This window comes from Stegostoma tigrinum, chromosome 20 (assembly GCF_030684315.1).
Source record: "Stegostoma tigrinum isolate sSteTig4 chromosome 20, sSteTig4.hap1, whole genome shotgun sequence".
In the NCBI taxonomy this organism is placed as follows: domain Eukaryota; kingdom Metazoa; phylum Chordata; class Chondrichthyes; order Orectolobiformes; family Stegostomatidae; genus Stegostoma; species Stegostoma tigrinum.
This window is the reverse complement of record NC_081373.1, coordinates 22,826,987-22,846,899: the sequence shown is the minus strand read 5'-3', so window position 1 is coordinate 22,846,899 and position 19,913 is coordinate 22,826,987. Positions and strand designations below refer to the sequence as shown.

Below are 19,913 nucleotides of genomic sequence, written 5' to 3'. Positions count from 1 at the left end.
GTTATTAACGTCTCAGTTATCTGGCAAAAGAGGGTTTATATGTGCCCTGTCTGCTGCATGTGCTAGGCAATGAGCAAGTAAGGGGTGAGTTGGACTGAGGATATTTAGAGGATGAAGCAGCTCAAAATGCTCAGCAGGAGGAGGATGATAGTGAGGTTCCCAGGACACTCTCCACTCCAAACTCAGAAGGGAGAGGAAGTCATATTCTGCTCTCCCTAATGTGATGGCACCACTATTAGAGGAGATAGCCCCACTGGAGCCTGCCTCAATGAACCCCATTCAAGCCCAGGCACCTTAGGAGCCATGGACATTCAATGAAGTACCCCATATAACGTCATACAGCTAGGGAAATAGCAAAAGCAAGAATCAGCAGTTCTCCATTTTGAACAGCACCAGGAGGAAGCACTGAGATTGGCAAGGGCTCAGAATGTACTGTGGGAAGGGGATGTCAATGTCTATCACCAAGAATGGCATGGCAGCATCACTGCTGAAAATAGCCAATGGTCATTGATCACTGAATCCCTACACTGTGGGAACAGGCCTTTCAGCCCAACAACTCCACACTGACCCTCAAAGCATCCCACCCAGGCCCCATGCCCCTAAAGCCCAACTAATCTACACATCCCTGAACACTATGGGCAATTTAGTATGGCCAATCCACCGAGCCTGCACATCTTTGGACTGTAGGACGAAACCAGAGCACTTGGAGGAAATCCCGCAGACACGGGGAAATGTGCAAACTCCACCAGAGGGTGGAATTGAACCCGGGTTCCTGGATCTGTGAGGCAGCAGTGCTAACCACCGAGTCACCGTGTTACAGCTGTCCACATGGTGAGCGAGCACTGCAGAAAAGTTAAACATCATGTAACCCTAATGTTATTATAATCTACATAATTTAATAAAATTGCACTTATTTTTATTATCCAAGAACATTTTAGAAGGTACTTTAATACTAAATAAAATAAAAGCAACATGTTAAAAAGTAACAACAACAGAAGTTGCTGGAAGAGCTCAGTAGATCTGGCAGCAACTGTCAAGAAAAAAAATCAGAGAGTTAGTGTTTCGGGTCCGGTAACCCTTCCAGACCTAGTCACCCGACCCGAAATTTTAACTCTGATTTTTTTCTTCAAGGATGCTGCCAGACCTACTGATCTTTCCCAGCAAATTCTGTTTTTGATCCTGATTTACAGTTCTTTGGGATTTCATCTTAAAAAGTAACTTGCCGTATTTGAGAACTGACATAATCATTTAAGAAAGTTTGTCAACTTAACTCTCAAACATGAAAGAGTACAATAACAAGAGCAAATGAGTCTTTCAAACCTGCAAGAAAGCTCACTGTGATTCACCATTTAAAGTGAGAACTATTTTTATAATTTTCTCTTAAAAGGAGAAGTCCCATTTTCTTGCACTTTCAAAGTTCTGTGATTGGGTTGTTTCACTTACCAGGTCGGTGAAAGTGTTGTGGAGAGCGAGGCACAGTAGGGGTATAGCAGTGACGAGTGTAGCTGGGAGAACTGATGGAGCTTTGGCTAGAGGACCTATGCACCATTCGATCACGTACATCGTGGTACCCCTAAAACATATTACATATAGGTCACACTCCAGTCAGACAATCCAGAGAGAGAAACTAAATACATTTTTTCTTAAATGAAGCACATGGAATCTTTACAATGAATTCACTGGTGAATTTAGTAGACAATAGAAACAGAATTGTGTGAACATTAACCATGAAAGTTAGATGCAGCATATAGTTTGCAGTTGAATGGAACAACTGGGTTGCACATTGGATGGTTATCACTGGGACATTGCAGATTCAATAGAAAACATCATTTTGCGTCCAATGTCATGCAGCATTTCCAAGAAGTGTTCAGATGACCATGAGTCATGTTGCCTGCAGCTGACGCTCAAGCAAACATTTGCAACCAGGTGGGAATCCAAGAAAGGTTAGAATGCCTTTCATGCAGCAGTGATTCGTTACTGTAACTAGTAACAGGAAGTAAAGGATGGTCAGGGAGCGAGGATGTATGCAGAGAGAAGAGAAAGTAAGGTAGGATGCAAGATGCATGTTAGCGTAAATGCAGGATCGCAGTTAGAGAGCCAGGGCCAACTAACCGGGGGGGGGGGGGGGGGGGGTACAGAGAAGGTTGGATTGAACTGACACCAAAGGACAGAAAAATGCCAACTTGAACTGGCAGGCATGGGTAAAACCAAACCAATTTGAGCGATAGTTATGGAAGAGGTTCAGCTTGAATAGAAGACAGAAACAATGGCAGTCAGGTTGATGGAGAAAGAAGAGAGCCATTATGAACCAGGAGAATTAGGGAAAATCTGTAACTTGGGTGGGAAACTTGAGTTTATGAGATGTTTTGCACTAAGATAAAAAACACTAGGTTGGAACGAATAGCCTCCCACAAAATCGGCTACAACTCAGAATGAATTCCTCACCACTGGGTGTTACCACACTTGTCTGGGGATGCTGCAAAAATTATACTGGATGTTTTGGGTATTCAAACACTAACAGGCACATTTGAAATGTTTTGATTGTTATATTTATTTCTTACAAACTGATTATAAAAACCAATTTAAGTCAAAAACCACTTCTGCATATTTTCAAATGTCATTTGCAGTATTTTGAAATGAAATTTCTCAAAAGGGAGCTCTTTGATCTGCACTATGTTAGAGAGAGATGGCTGGTGAGCAGTTTAACTTGAGGGTGGCTCTATCTAAGGTGAGGTTCAGGCAGCAGTGCTTTCACACTGAGCTCAGCCAGCACAGGAACTGAACCTGCATTGCTGCTGTCACTCTGCATTGAAAACTAGACTGTCAGCCAACTGAGCTAACTGAAGCTGAAGGGGCTCTGAAATTTAAAATGCTCCCTTCTGTGAAAAAAAATTCAGTTGTTGCAATTAGTTATCACTTTTCAATCGACCAAGTTATAACAGAAAAAAAATCAAGTTTTACAGTGCTATAAAATGCAAATAAATGTGAATGGAATCTTGGGGTAAAGCAAAATACTTCTCAAAGCAGCTCATTTTGTCGTCACTTGCTTCATTCAAAGGAAAGGCTTGAGCCCTTTAGCTCAAATTCATTAAGTGGGGACGGCAGAATATCGTTGGGAAGAGTTGCTGTTTTTCTGAGCATTGAAATTGGAAAAGGAATATGCCACTGTGAAGAGTAGAATTACTGGTCAGTGACTTTTGAGAAGATTTGTAGCTCAGGTTGAGGTTCTGGATGTGAGTTTGCTCGCTGAGCTGGAAGGTTCATTTTCAGACATTTCGTCACCATTCTAGGTAACATCAGTAAGCCTCCGGTGAAGCGCTGGTGATACATCCCACTTTCTATTTATCTGTTTAGGTTTCCTTGGGTTGGTGATGTCATTTCCTGTTCTTTTTCTCAGAGGGTGGTAGATGGGCTCCAAATCAATGTGTTTGTTGATGGAGTTCCGGTTGGAATGCCATGCTTCTAGGAATTCTCATGCGTTTCTCTGTTTGGCTTGTCCTAGGATGGATGTGTTGTCCCAATCAAAGTGGTGTCCTTACTCATCTGTATGTCAGGATACTAGTGATAGTCGGGCATGTCTTTTTGTGGCTAGCTGATGTTCACGTATCCTGGGCTAGCTTGCTGCCCGTTTGTCCAATGTAGTGTTTGTCACAGTTCTTGCAAGGTGTTTTGTAAATGACATTCGTTTTGCTTGTTGTCTGCATAGAGTCTTTCAAACAGGCAGAAAGCTAGCCACCAGGATAGATGAACATCAATTAGCCACAAAACGACATGACCCACTATCACTAGTATCCTTGCATACAGATGAGGAAGGACACCACTTTGATTGGGACAACACATCCATCCTAGGACAAGCCAAACAGAGAAACGCATGAGAATTCCTAGAAGCATGGCATTCCAACCGGAACTCCATCAACAAACACATTGATTTGGAGCCCATCTACCACCCTCTGAGAAAAACAACAGGAAATGACATCATGAAAGCAGGAAATGACATCACCAACCCAAGGAAACCTCAACAGATAAATAGAAAGTGGGACGTAACACCAGCGCTTCACCGGAGGCTTACTGATGATGTTACCTAGAATGGTGACGAAACGTCTGAAAATGAACCTTCCAGCTCAGCAAGCAAACTTACATCTAGAATTATTGGTTAGCTAGTTTTTAGTGAAAGTGATGAAATACAGAAAATAAAATACCGTTTATATTTCTTTTAAATAGAAATTCTAAAGTATAAGGGCATTTAAATTAGCTGGACAATGGTTGGAGCTAGGAAAGACTGGTACAAGTATACATTTATTGTTCATAGCTCTAACTGGAAAGACCCCACAATCACAAAAACTAAACCTAAATTCCCTGTTTGATGTTCAACATTCTATTTTGCAAAAGAGAAATGTAAAACCATTCCTCTCAATTATAAATAATATGGTACTACCAGGAGAAAGAAGACATCAATTATGAAGCAAATAATTAATTCTCCAATGACAAAATGCGTGTGTTTTTCAATAGGGTTAAATAACTTACCTTTCCCTGCTAGACAAAATACAAAGATGATGTTCATTGTAGACTACAAAGTGTGCCATATCAAAATGCAACATTTTCTGGGGAACTGCTCATGTCTTCAAAACTCATTTTTTCCTATCAGCTTTTCATGCATTTATGGCTTGTTTTCTCCTATATCTCTAATACCAGTGGAAAAAAAATAGTAGGAATCTCTACAATCCGAAACACCACTGCACATTAGCCTGATTACTTCTGTAAAAGACCACACCATAAACTTTCTGCATTGGTCTGTATTTGAGTTGTTAGCTCTTTTGAAGCTGTTGCATTCACTAACTTCTCAGGCCAGCACACCCATAAATACAAAAAGTCACAGTTTTTGAAAACTACTTGCTTTATACAGTTGTATCTGACAAGGAAAACAGTTGTTAAATTAATTATAGGGGCTAATTTCAATGTAACGTCCGACACTATTTTTGTCAAATTGTCCGATTCATTTTTCTTTCCAATCTAGATACAAGTCATTTGGAATCATTAACCTTGGATTGGAAATATGCATCAAGTCCCAGATGTTTGGGTGTTTCAAACATGCAAATTGTTTTAGGGAATCATGCAATTTATTTTGTCACAAGTCACTGGTCTTGTTACCAGCTGTGATGCACTTCACCATTATTACTTAATAAGTTTTTGCAGCTATCCCAAGAGGAGAGAAACCACACTAGAACAGAAAGCCAAGCAAAGTAATATGTCTTCAGATGCATTTCTGCTATTATTTTGATTAAAATATGCATTTGGCTTATTTTAGGCTTTTAAACTGACTGACATTCACATCAACCATCATCTTCATTGAAAAACTGTTTTTGATTGCTTTAAATCTTATGAAAAACAGTTTGTACTTTTGACCTCATAGCCTTTTCATTTCCAAGTCAATAATGGTCCATTAACATTGGCTCAGATTGGTTTGGAAAAACAGTGGCCCCTCAATACAGTACTTTCTTAACTTCTTTATGAGCTGTCTTTTTGGTCAACAATACAGAGACATAGAAAGCTCCAAGAAATACAGCATTTGTTCCAGGTTTGACAGAAGTACAATAATTGTTATTGCACTTCAGTGAATAGTGAAAGGATGTTGCACCATAACTGCAGTTGTACTTTTGGCAAGGCAAGTGAAAAACACCAAGTAAAAAAAAAACTTTAAGCAAAACTCATTCATAATGACTCACTAATATTGAAAGTAAAGCCACAGGGAGAAAGCCCATTTAAACTTTCACAGCATTGCAAGACAAGGAAGTTGACAGTGAGGAGGAAGACAGCTACTGAGGCTTTGAAGAGGTCAGCAAGGTGCAATGGTTTTGGAAGAGAATTTCAGATGACAGAGGAGGTGAAGGTATTAAAAACAAAAAAGCTGCTAGCTTTCTTGAGTTTTCCATTATTTCAAGCCTTGGCATATTTCACAGACATAACAGTGGTGCAGAAAGACAAATGCAGTGCACATACATGAAACTGTGAAACAAAACAGAAGATGGCTTGCTTGAGAGTAGAGGTTAATTTAATTAATTGAGAGTTTACATCAGGTAATGCTTTTGACTGTCAGGGCCAAGTATCTGATTGCATAATCTATACATATCTTTGGTTGTGTCTGCATTAAGCCTGATTATCTTGTGTATGTAATCGGTGGTTCGTATTGCTTGATTAAAGGTGTGAAAATAATACATTTTCTGGGATACCTGGTGTAGGTTTCACAGACCTGTCACTTTGGAGTGAGACTAAGGATGCATTAGACATGACACCATTTAACTATAATGGAATTATGCAAAACAGCCTACGGCAGCCAGAGATCATTGTCCATTCAGTGAGCCCTTAACACTGGGTAGGTTGAATACAGAATGTTGAACAAAGGATGGGAAACCGGTGACAGTGTTCCATGTGCTCTCTCTCTCTCTCTAACCATTACTGGTTATACAGTACAACAGTAATAGACTGTTGCATATCAGGGGGGGAGGAGAGCCAAAGAAAGAGATTTAAATAAGAATTAATACTGATAGAGTCCGTTGGGAAATGGCATAGATATTATATCAATATATGCACATTATGGTGTTCAATTTAAGAGTCTGAAAATTCCAGGATTCATGAATTAAAGAAGGACAATGTCTATTTGTTTTTTAAAAATACTCAGTGGTCAGCACTGCTGCCTCACAGCGTTAAGGACCTGGGTTCAATTCCAACTTCAGGTGACTATCTGTGTGAAGTTTGCACATTCTCCCTGTGCCTATGTGGGTTTTCACTGGGTGCTCTGGTTTCCTCCCACAGTCCAAAGATGAGGTGAATTGGCCATGCTAAATTGCCCAGAGTGTTCAAGGACATGTAGGTTAGGCACATTAACCACAGGAAATCCCAGGTTACAGGTATAGCATAGGGGATGTTTCTGCGTGGGATGCTCTTTGGAGGCTCAGTGCAGACTTGTTGGGCTGAATGGCCTGTTTCCACAGTGTGGGGATTCTATATGATTTCCCCGTCATAAAACCATGTTGAATTTATGATGATAGATGGGCTTAAAAAAAAAAAATCAGTGGCCCTGAATTGATGATTCCTGGGGATAATACAGACAAAGAAACTTGGGCTACTGACTAATCTATGTCACTACTAGAGGCCCAAACACTGCAGGGACAAAATGAAATTTAACAGTGGCATATTGAATATAGAATACTCCAATTAATGAGCACTTTGTTGTTAACGGACATTTCTTTAATGGTCAAGCCTCTATCTAGATTTGCCATATTTAGCCACGCTCACTAGTACAGATCAGTCACACAAACCTAAAAAGATGTTCACAGCAGTCACTAAGAGTTAACATTTCTTTAACACAGTTTACAACAAAAGAAAACATTTACACTGCTACATACAGAAATTATAAAATAATGCTAAAATGTCAATTACAACCAAGACCAAAAGGTAAGCGAAAACAGTGATAACTCATTATAATCCATCTTTAACCCAAAGTATTACTTTATCTTTTCTCCTTCAGATGCTATATGCGTAAGTCCAGCATTGATAATTTTTCTACAACTTTACCATAAAATTGAAAGTTGGGGAGTGTAAATCTGGCAACATATGTTATTGTTTGCAATGTGTTTGTTTCAGTAGCCAGTAAGAACGTTTTGACTAAATGTCACAATTCTAATTATGAATTCTACAACATTGCACAAAGCAAATGAATTCTGTGAAAAAGATAAGGCTGAGAACTAAACATGAAGGGATTTACTGACCTCAGTGGAAGGTGTAGGGGAAAGTGTCCTTGGCGACTGTGAGACATTAGAAAAGAAATAAAACATGTAAAACCATTTTCCTGGTAACATCATACAGAAACTGATGGTGTCTCAGAAAATGACTCATCAAAAAATTCTTAATTTGTTTCAGGATATATATTTAGAAATAAACACTTTATGACAAAACAAAAGTAACATTACAATAAAAGATGTCAACATCTATGCAATAACAATACAGATGCAAATCAGCAATTTTGGTGGAGCAAGTACATCAAAGCATAAGCTAGGGCAAGCACCTATTTAAGAGCCATAATAAAATATTGTGCATATGCAGATGAAGCTTCAACTATGCACTGTGTACAGTGCGATAGTTTCCTTGTTTGATTCTGTCATTTGGATCATTCAATTTAGTAAAGGTGATCCTGTCAAAACTTTACTGGAAATATGGAGTGAACTCAATTACTAAGGTGCCTTTTTCCTGAATTGGACCGCTACACAATGACCTTGAAATTATAATTCACATGAAAAGGAATAGAGTTAATCCAAGTTGCAAGCTTCTCCTGTTCAGTGATGGCACTAAAGGAGCCGAATTGGAGGATAATGTAAATCAGCAAAAAATTTTCCAAAATGCATCAAATGATAAAATGTATGTTTGTAAATATGAATTTTAACATTAACACAAGTGGGACTCTGCGTGGGCTGGAGGAATATTTTCAGGAGTATTTTATATTCATTCAATTAAACGGTTATCTAATTTTCCCTTGTGAGTTAAGAGAAGCAACATGGTTGTCAGTTATAATTACTTCTTTATAAAGACACAATGCACACCTACTCTAGGGGTGTGTAATAACATCTCTGAAGGGGTTGATTGGAAAAGACATACAAAAATATATGTGGAACTCAATTAGTACATCCAAATGATCTTTGTTTTTGAATCAGTGCTGCATTCCAGGGCGACTAAACATGTGAATTAAATGTACTCAAAACAGCATGATGATCATTGGCAGCTCACCAAGGTTTCAAACCAAACATGAGCTACACTTGCCCCCACACCTCCTCCCTCACCCCTATCCCAGGCCCCAAGATGACTTTCCATATTAAGCAGAGGTTCACCTGCACATCTGCCAATGTGGTATACTGTATCCACTGTACCCGGTATGGCTTCCTCTACATTGGGAAAACCAAGCGGACGCTTGGAGACCGCTTTGCAGAACACCTCTGCTCGGTTCGCAATAAACAACTGCACCTCCCAGTCACGAACCATTTCCACTCCCCCTCCCATTCTTCAGATGACATGTCCATCATGGGCCTCTTGCAGTGCCACAATGATGGCACCCGAAGGTTGCAGGAACAGCAACTCATATTCCGCTTGGGAACCCTGCAGCCCAATGGTGTCAATGTGGACTTCACCAGCTTCAAAATCTCCCCTTCCCCCACCGCATCCCAAAACCAGCCCAGTTCATTCCCTCCCCCCACTGCACCACACAACCAGCCCAGCTCTTCCCCTCCACCCATTGCATCCCAAAACCAGTCCAACCTGTCTCTGCCTCTCTAACCTGTTCTTCCTCTCACCCATCCCTTCCTCCCACCCCAAGCCGCACCTCCATCTCCTACCTACTAACCTCATCCAACCTCCTTGACCTGTCGGTCTTCCCTGGACTGACCTATCCCCTCCCTACCTCCCCACCTATCTTCTTTTCTCTCCATCTTCGGTCTGCCTCCCCCTCTTTCCCTATTTATTCCAGAACCCTCACCCCATCCCCCTCTCTGATGAAGGGTCTAGGCCCGAAACGTCAGCTTTTGTGCTCCTGAGATGCTGCTGGGTCTGCTGTGTTCATCCAGCCTCACATTTTATTATCATGAACCTCCTTCCTCAACTTCGCTACAAAAGGGAATTAACAACAGAGAGGTAGAAAAGAAAACTAATAATGGAGAAATGCAAGAGTAGTTTTGGCATGCAGCAACAATGGAAAATTAACATTTTCCTTCTAAGGGAACTTCACTGCTCCCACCTCAAACTCCTTTTGGAACACGCATTTCAAATCAAATTGTTGCTCCACTTTTTGTGCGCTGCCTGCGTCCACCCTAATAGCTCAGTATACAAAGACACTGTACTGAGTAACAGTTAGACATTTAAAACAGGGAAGGTCACTTGGCTCCAAGCTATGCTAAGCCAGCTGACCTAACATCAGCACAGTGTGTTACAAGTGGCCTCAGCACTCTTGGCTTAGAACAGGGAAAATATACATCAGACAAATTTTTCAATCATGCTTGCTATCTAATAAATCTTGATGCAGCTCAGCACTTAAAATTGAGCTACAATAGATTTAGCTGAGCTATGATGGCCTCTGCAATTGACTACTTTGCCAGTGCTCATTATTACAACTTCCACATGGAGAATGATCATGATGGAAAAGCGCAGAGATCCTGTGGCACTCAGAGCTACATTCTGGGATGCTGGCTGCTTATCAAAAGGTCTTTTCCTGCACCTTGCCTTCTTATATGTTGATGAATTTTGATCTTCTCCACTGTACATACACCTGCTGTACATTTTGCATTATAAGCTTAAGGAAAGAAAGGATGTGTTTAATGTGATATCAGCAACAAGCTTGTCACTTGCAGCGGAAATCCACCACTCTCTTAGTTACTATTGGAGAAATGTTACTATGGATTCTAAGTTTAATAGAATCCAGGGCTACCAGCACCTCATCACTTTGAATACTGGTAACATATTTATACACAATTAGACTCTGGACTGAGCCCCACAGTTTTAGCTGACAGGTGAACTTGGTGAATTTTGTTATGTGTATAAATTGTGAAGATACACCTAATGCAGGTAAATTAATATATCAGGAGAAATGTTTTTTGACCATTCTTTAAGAATAATCTACAACCTTGGGCGTATGTGATAGAACTGGTTTTGTCTGAACAGGCTCCATAAATTTTAGGGATTGCAAACTTTAGACATACCCAATATCAACATCATATAGAATCACAGCATGCAGCATAAAAGGAAGCACATGACCATGGCCTTTCTTGTCCCCCTTTTTAATATGTATATCTAATCCACCCTTGAAAATTATTATTGATTCTACTTCCATCACTCTTTTAAACAAAGCATCCTTTGTGCAGGTTCAAAAATATTTTTATTGTTTTGGAAATAGGAATTGAAAGCGTAGTTAATTGGAATTTTAGTAGTGATTGGGACTTTTTTTTAAAAAAAGGGTCAGGAAGTCATTTTTAGCCTTGTACCAAACCAGTCATAAGAAAGCACGCGATTTGAGCTAAATGACTAGCAAGCCGATTGGTGAGATAATTGCTGAAACATTCCCTTATGTAAGCTTTAAGACCTACAGAAAGTGGGGTCAGACTCAAAAAGCAGACTTAGTTCAGAAAAAAAAAATCCACACAAGATGATGCACTGTTTAGCAAACTCAAAGTAGTCAAAATCAGAGAAAATTTAGTGAACTAATCTATGTCCATTTGTCTCAGGGAGGGATGGAAAGAATCATATCTGGTGAATGTACAGGAAGTCACTAAAAGAAAACATTTTAGGACTTTTTCAGTTGAGTATGACATTTTAAAGTGAAGATAGATATGATGCTTCAATGTCTATAAAACATACTGCTGGGAAAAGGGCTAAATTTGTCTTTTTTGTCATTTATGATAAGCTCTTTCCAAGTTACATTCTTTTGTTTCTTTTGTTTGGTATATTAAATTTATATCCTTTGTTAGAAGTATACTTGTAGCCTTGCGTAAATATAACTGACTATTCCAGGAATAAAATTGCAAAATTAAAAGTTATGGTCTATCAAACCAGGTGCCACACTAAAATGATTTGTCCAGTATTACCATCATCAGCTGGGAATATAACAATTTCAAATCAGGTCAACTTGCTGATTTCAAAAAGAGCCTCCTTCTCTTTAAAAACCAATTACCTAAAATGCCATTGAAGTCTAGCTGTTTGGTGAAGCAGCCTTTGGCATATGACTCCAGGTTCTCTCTGATGGCTGAGTAAAGTGTGTAATAAGCATAAAGTGGAACACCACATCACTGGCAGCTAATGGTGCACTTGTCCTGTACATGGCGAGATACAATAGTGGCTAGCAGTGTCAGCAGCAGTTGTTGGAGGAAGATGCTTCTTGTGGTAATCCACTGCTCCTCTCAAATCAATAGTAATGTCTCATTTGTTTTACACTGCTGCCACAAATGTTGGAACTGTTAGATTAGATTTGACTCCCTACAGTGTGGAAACAGGCCCTTTGGCCCAACAAGTCCACACTGCCCCTTGGAGCATCCCACCCAGACCCATCCCCTTATAACCCACACACCTCTGAACACTACAGGCAATTTAGCATAGCTGATCAACCTAGCCTGCACATCTTTGGACTGTGGGAGGAAACCCAGGCAGACATGGGGAGAGTGTGCAAACTCCACACAGTTACCCGAGGCTGGAATTGAACCCAGGTCCCTGGTGCTGTGAGGCTGCAGTGCTAACCACTGAGCCACCGTGCCGCCCCATTACCTCGTGTTTGGGCTGATGATGAAGGAATAAATTTCAAATTAGAAAAAAAAAAGCAGAAAATGCCTTGTATTTCTTTGTTGGCAGCAAATGGATTTTGGCATATCTAACATGTTATGAAAACTGGCAGGCAGTTACAGCTTTCAGTTCCTTTAGTGGTGGTACCTGGAAGCTACAGCCAAGGATCAAGGTAGAGGATGGTGGATTATAATAGTAGCAGCCCAGGGTAACAAACAATATTTCACCAAGGGCTGCAGTTAAGCTTAAAAATTGTAAGGTACAGCTTGTTTATAGATTTCAGTGATTGAAGCTCAGAAATGCTGAAGAGAAAAGTTATCACTAGAATATCCTTCGGTGTATACAATGATGTGGCCAGAAATAGAATGAATCAGGCAGCCCTATTTCCCTTAGCGGAGAGGTCAATAACTATGGGATGTAGACTTAAAGTGATTAGAAGTAAACTTAAACAGTTAAGGAAAATTTATTTCCCCAGGTGTGCTCGGATCTTGAACGCACTTCCTGAAGGAGAATTGAATGTAGAAACCTTCATCCCACATTTAATTATTTGGATCTTATAATATATGAGGCAGCAATGACCTAGTGGTATTTTTGCTAAACTAATAATCCGTAAACTCAGCTAATGTTCTGGGGACCTGGGTTCAAATCCTACCATGGCGCATGGTTGAATTTGAATTCAATAAAGAATCTGGAATTAAGGGTTTAGTGCCCATGAAACCATTATCAATTGTCAAGAAAAACCTACCCTGGCTCATGAATGCCTTTCAGGGAAGGAAATCTGCCATCTTTACCTGGGATGGCCTACCTGTGACTCCAGACCCATGACAATGTGGTTGACTCTTAACTGCTCTCTGGGAAACTAGGGATGGGCAACGAATGATGGTATAGAGCTGTATTTCAACTTTCAATGACCTGCAGGGGTAAAGACCAAGTGCTGGAAGGATGGATTAGTCTGGATAGCTTTTTTATGGCTAATACAGAAATATAGGACTGAATGGCCTTCTTCTACACTGTAAATGTTTCATGTTTCTATGATTGAAATATTAAGAGAGACAACTTTTACAAATGCACTTTTGTCACTAAAAATAGCAGCCAGAGGCTTTCTCCTCATCATTCAATGGTTATATGCTATACTGTATGCAATATGCAGATGAATGCAATGTTTATTATTAACAGGCTCAGAATTTCAGTTTACAACTTCCAACATATTTAGGGCTGGATATATATGTAACATCGAACATAGAACTTAGAACATCACAGCGCAGTACAGGCCCTTGATGTTGCACTGACCTGTGAAACCAATCTGAAGCCCATCTAACCTACACTATTCCATTATCATTCATATGTTCATCAATGACAATTTAAATGCCCTTAAACTTGGCAAGTCGACTACTGTTGCAGGCAGGGCATTCTATGCCCTTACTACTGCCATCTACCCAAATCTATCACCCCTCAATTTAAAGCTATGTACCCTTGTGCTAGCCATCACCATCTGAGGAAAAAGGCTCTCACTGTCCACCCTATCTAATCCTCTGATCATCTTGTATGTCTCTATAAAGTCACCTCTTAACCTTCTTCTCTCTAATGAAAACAGCCTCAAGTCCCTCAGCCTTTCCTCATAAGGCCTTCCCTCCATACCAGGCAACATCTTGGTAAATCTCCTCTGCACCCTTTCCAATGCTTCAACATCGTTCCTATAATGCGGTGACCAGAACTGTACACAATATTCCGAGTGCGGCCACACCAGAGATTTGTACAGCTGCAACATGACCTTATGGCCAGAGGGGTGAAGTGGGAAGGTGTGATGTTTGCTCATTCCTGCTTTTACTGTTTCAGCATGTCAAATTTCAGCCAGCCAATTAGTGGCTACCTGGCCGGAATGCCAACCAATAAAGTCTAACGAAGAGGTGTTCTCCAGCTAGGTATTTTTGACGGGGAGGGTACGTGGGACTTGAGTCTGGCAGAAGAGGGATTCATGACTTCACTTCACGGCCACTAATTTAAAGGCCCCTTTCCTTCATACCTTAATTGTTTCAACAGCCTATAAGATTTGAAGAAATAGCGTGTAATAGTAGTCAAATACTGTCGCTCTAACTTTCTGTTTGTGGCACATGGTCTTCCATCGTGGCCAGCATTTCTTGCCAGTCCCTAGCTGCCCTTGAGAAGGTGGTGGTAAACTGCCTTCTTGAACTGCTGCTGTCCAAATACTGTAGGTTGACTCACAATACCATTAGGGTGCAAATTCCAGGATTTGGACCCAGTGAGTGAAGGAATGGTGATCTATTTTCAAGTCAGGATGGTGAGCTTGAAGGTGGTGGTGTTCCTATGTATCTGCTACCCTTGTCTTTCTAGATGGAACTGTACCTTAGTTTAGAGGGCATTGTCTAACAATCTTTCTGCAGTGCATCTTGTAGATAGTACACACTGCTACTACCGAGCGTTGCTGGTGGAGGGAATGGATACTTGAGGATTTGGTGCCACTGAAGTGGGCTCTTTTGTCCTAGTTGGTGTCAAGCTTCAGGTTGTTGCAGCTGCACCCATCCAGACAAGTGGAAAGTGTTCCATCACGCTCCCGACTTGTGCCTTGTAGATGGTTGACAGGCTTTAGGGAGTCAGGTGAGTTACTCACAATGGCATTCCTAGCCTTTGACCTGTTCTTGTATCGAATGTAATTATATGGCAAGTCCAGTTGAATTTCTGGTCAATGGTAACCCCCAAGGTACTGATTGTGATGTTTCAGTAATGGTATTACTATTGAATGTCAAGGGGTTGTGCCTAGTTTGAATTTTATTGGAGGTAGTTATTACCTGGCCATTGTGAGGCTTAGATGTTACTCGTCAGCCCAAGCCTGGATATTGTCCAGATCTTCTTCCATTTGAATGTGATCTGCTTTAGTATCTGACGAGTTGCGACTGTTGCTGAACATTCTGTAATCATCAGCAAATATACCCACTTCTGACCTTACAATAGAAGGATGGTTGATGAAGCAACTGAAGATGGTTGAGCCTTGGACACAATGCTGAGGAACTACTGCAGAGATGTCCTGGAACTGAGATAACTAATCTCCAACAATCACAACCATCTTCCTAAGTATCAGATATGAATCCAACCTGTAGGGAGTTTTGCTGGTGCTCCTTGTTGTAACACTCAGTTTAATGCAGCCTTGATGTCAAGGGCTGTCACTGTCATCTCACCTCTGGAGTTCAACTCTTTTGTCCACGTCTGAACCAAGGCTGTCATGAGGTCAGGAGTTGAGTGGCCCTGGTGGAGCCCAAACTCAGTATCGGAGTGTAGATTATTGCTGAGCAGGTGTAACTCGATAGCACTGTTGATGATACCTTCCATCATTTTATTGATGATGAAGGGTAGACTAAGAGAGCAGTAATTGGCCAGATTGGATTTGTTCTACTTGTGTGTCTAGGACATACCTTGTGTGTTGATGCCAGTGGTGTAACTGTATTGGAACAGCTTGGCTAGGAAAGCAACAAGTTTGTTTGGACAAGTCTTCTTTACTATTGCCAGGATGTTGTCAGGGCCCATAGCCTTCGGGGTATCCAGTGCCTCCAATGATTTCTTGATATCACGTGGGGTCAATCAAATTGGCTGAGGACTGGCATCTGTAATGCTGGGGACCACTGGAGGAGACTCTGCTGCTATTTGCAGCACTAGTCTTACTTATAGGACTTTCCATCTGCCCTTTGTACCGCCTCCTCATGCCCTGTGTTTCTCCCCCATGGAACTAGTAAAAATGGAATGAATATTAACAAATTTCTGTTGATTGGCTTTTTAACATGCTCAATAGTTTGTCTTTTTTATTCCCCCCAAAAGGGCTTCCTATTTTAGCACCTGCCAGTCTTCCATGTTATGGGAAACTGGCAAGTCAATGTTGGATGGCCCACCCAACTTAATTGGTGTTGATGTTACGAAAGCATGAGGGGGTTGTCCTTCCTGATTAATGACTGCATGATCTAGCCTTTAGTTAAGTTATTGCTATGTAACAGTGATTCACAATCTTACTTGTGGTGGTGTGTAGATAGCAATCATTTTCAGTTATTGATTTTTCTCCTTTCCTGACACAAATATTTGCCATGAAGCTAGCAAATCATAATTGTTATTATCATCAATCATTAAGAATGTTTAAAGATACAGGGCCGCATACAATAACAATTCATTTTGGGCCTGATTTTTAGAGCTTGTAATATACCAACCTAGGTCATATAGCTATTTTACAATGAAAATGTTTTAGTATTTTCAAATTCCACAGGTGAATTTTGAAACTGATTGCACAGTGTTACAATGGGCGCAGGGAAAGTATGTGTTACACTTTAGCTATCACTGGTTCAACTCCTCCCCTGAGAAGGCACAGCGGCAGGTTTACAGCCACTATGTGGAGGGTTAAGTTCCTTCAGAAGTCATATAAATTGGATAAAAAATTATCCAGAATGAAGATGGAACTTGTCATGTTACTTTAGATTGAAATACTGCTTGAAAGTTAAGACAATTTTGACAATAAGTTAAGTTCTCTGGATGTAAATATTCAATAAATAAATTCCCAGGTTCTCTTAAAAATCAGGCCTTTATTTCAATGAAGTAGTAGTTAGTCTCGCTGGCAGGGTCAGCAGAAAAATGCTTCAGTTTTTCTATGAACATCACCGAAACTGGCAACTCCCCAGTACTTTCAAGTGGCCAGATATCACCCATGAGTTCTCAAGTATTGGTTAGCTACAAATACATTATATATGGTTAAGGAAACATTTAGTAATAACCCAATTTTCTGCACATTTCTATTGACCATACCTATTAGGCTCAGAAATCAGAGGAGGTTAATCGAGTTTCATTGCACAAGCATTCTTGTGCGAAATAGTCATTTATCACCAACTTACAATTTCACTTTGAACAAGCGAGCCGTTGTCACTCCTTGCGTATTGAGACTGTCAACAAAGAATCAGTTTTTAACATTCAGCATTCAGTGTCAACCTACGTTACTCTTCTCTTTAGAGGTCTATGATTTCAAATGCAGAGCTTTAAGACACAGAGGCCCCTTTTGTTGACACATCTTTAATAACATTTACTTTAAGCTGCTTTCTCCTAATTTGAGAGCCAGTGAAAATGTGTCAGTTAGCTTTACTAACAATTATTGTGTGTGAGAAATGAAGGGGCTGATAATCATCTTCTTACAGCCTATTTCCTGTTGTGTACATGGTAGTAATGGCACAAAACCTGGATGTAAATAAAATCATCCAGTTATTACCACCATCTCATGGCTGTTAAACCTGGTCGCAAACTTGGTAGTTCAGGTCACGAGACAGCTACGTACAGTGTGACATAAAATAACCCTGGGTGTGGCTGAGTTGGACTGGAAGGTCTGGGAACAGTTTCACTATTTTCATGACTTTTAAACTTTAACAGCTCCCTCAAGTTCAACTATTTCATTCTTGGTGTGCATTCTTTACATTTTCTAAGTACTTCAATCTACTCTGTTGACCTCTCATTTACTCAGCCCACACAGTTACTGGGGCTGCTGCAAGCACACTGCAGTCTGTGTCTGACTTCTGTGTGTACCTTTTCACCCTAAAATACGGCAAACTGCCCAGGAGCAGTTTACCTCCTACAGCAAAATGGGTTGCAATCACAAAACTGCATCATCAAAAAACAGGTGGAGAGGACCTCTCACACATCATTGTCCCATCATCTACATCTGAATTGAAATTGACCCAAAAGGTATCATAGAACAAATACAGAGCAATGAGTGATATTGGGTTTTGAAATGGACATATTGAGAACATGATTGTTATACTGTACCTCTCCCATACTATGGCGTTCATGTCTATCCTCAAAGGTGGTGCCAAAATATGGCTCGTAAGTGATCAGGTCAGGCCGTTCAATGTCATAAATAGCTTTAACTTTGGGGATGGCAGCCAGGTCCTTGTAGTCAAGAATCTCATTGTCGACTTTTGCCTGAAAAATAAGACGTACAGGAATAACATAGCATCACTCAAGCAGTTAGATACTTGGTCACTTTTCTCAAAGTCAGATGAAGTTAACCAATAACAGTGGTCTCATATCTAACAAGTCTATAATAGGCTTCGTGGTTTGAAATAGTATAGTCAGTAAGTTTTTGCATTGTTTTTTGTGTGCATCTTACTTGGTGGTATAAGCATTAAACTATCACAGATCAGTGTACAAAAGGGTCAATGCAAAGTGAAGCCTTATCTACTCCACCTCAAACATCTGCAGAGATGGTCAATCTCTGTCTAAGAAGACCACCCTGAGGGATTCAGGCATATTTGAGTCCATTGCTGAGAAGTTGGATAAAAGTGAGCTTCAACAGCCAAAAGGGACTGATATTTTCCCACATATCTGCCAAGCCTTGTTTCTTTTTCCACTTATTGGCAACTTGCCTTCAGGGAAAGAAGAGCCTCATGTGAAGATGCCAAATTTGCAACATTTTGCTATAATATTCCTCCTAATAAAGACAGAAACAACAGTGAAAATTCAAATATACTAATGAGACTTATTACTGGATCCACAGTGTGCGACTGATGTGTAATTTGCCGTCTGGGAAATCATTGTGAAATATTTATTTCTTTTTCCACACCAGCTTTGGCTCAGCCCATAGAACTCTCAACTCTGACTCACAAGGTTCCAGGTCAAGTCTCAATCTGAGGTTTAAGCACTAAAGTCAATGCAAACTCTCAAAAAACAATATTGAGGGAATGCTGCACTCCAGAGGCATTGTCTTTTAGGTGAGGTCTTAAACAGGGACCCCATCTGCCTGTTCAGATGAGGCACTACTTCAAAGTAGACCAGGGGATTTATCCTTGTTTTCTGACCATTATTTATCTCTCAATCAGTATTAGTCACAAACAGAGTATCTGGTCATGATCACATTGTGCAAATTGTCTGCCAAGCAACAATGATTGCAATTCAGAAGGACTTCCTTGATTGTAAAGGGCTTTGACATATCAGTCGTCACAAAAACTGCAAGAAACACCAGTCTTTCTTTTTAACTTCTTTTCTCTTTTCACAAATTACACATCATGGAGACTTGTGACCAGAGGAAATGCACAGACAGAATACATCATCCTAGAAATTACAGTCATGGGTATTCAAGAGTTGTAAGTTCATAAGCACTGTAAATGGGTGTGGCAATCACAAATCACGGTGGATCCACAGCTGTGGATATGAGGCAAACAATATGCAAACTTGACATCAGGTTATATTGTGCAGAATCAATGAGCTGCACCGTCAGTGTATGGATGAGTAAGCAACAATTAATGCAAGCTCACAGCTCTTGTAGTCAACTAGACCTCTAGAGGACAATGTGCTGCAGCAGCTGCGCAAGAGCTGGACACTGAGGAGAAGCTTGCCAACCAGCAAAACCACAGAATCATAGAATCCCTACAGTGTAGAAGCAGGCCGTTCAGCCCAACATGTCTACACTGACCGCCCAAACAGCATCCCAAACAGACCCACCTCCCACGCTATCCCTGTAACCCTGCATTTCCCATGGATGCTCCACCCAGCCTGCACATCTTCTGGACCGTGGGAGGAACCTGGAGCACCCGACGGAAACCCATGTAGACACGGGGAGAACGTGCAAACAC

General features: G+C 40.6%; 1 protein-coding gene across 1 annotated transcript in view; it reads right to left on the bottom strand.

Moving 5' to 3' along the window:
• ablim1b (actin binding LIM protein 1b) overlaps positions 1 to 19,913 on the bottom strand; it is a 235,828-nt gene that overhangs the window by 35,418 nt on the left and 180,497 nt on the right. Inside the window, exons 10-13 of the mRNA XM_048550727.2 lie at positions 18,109 to 18,264; positions 17,190 to 17,237; positions 7,767 to 7,802; positions 1,444 to 1,573 (exon numbers count right to left, since the gene is read on the bottom strand). Of these exons, the coding sequence (XP_048406684.2) occupies positions 1,444 to 1,573; positions 7,767 to 7,802; positions 17,190 to 17,237; positions 18,109 to 18,264 (370 nt within the window). The remainder of the gene's footprint in view (positions 1 to 1,443; positions 1,574 to 7,766; positions 7,803 to 17,189; positions 17,238 to 18,108; positions 18,265 to 19,913) is intronic.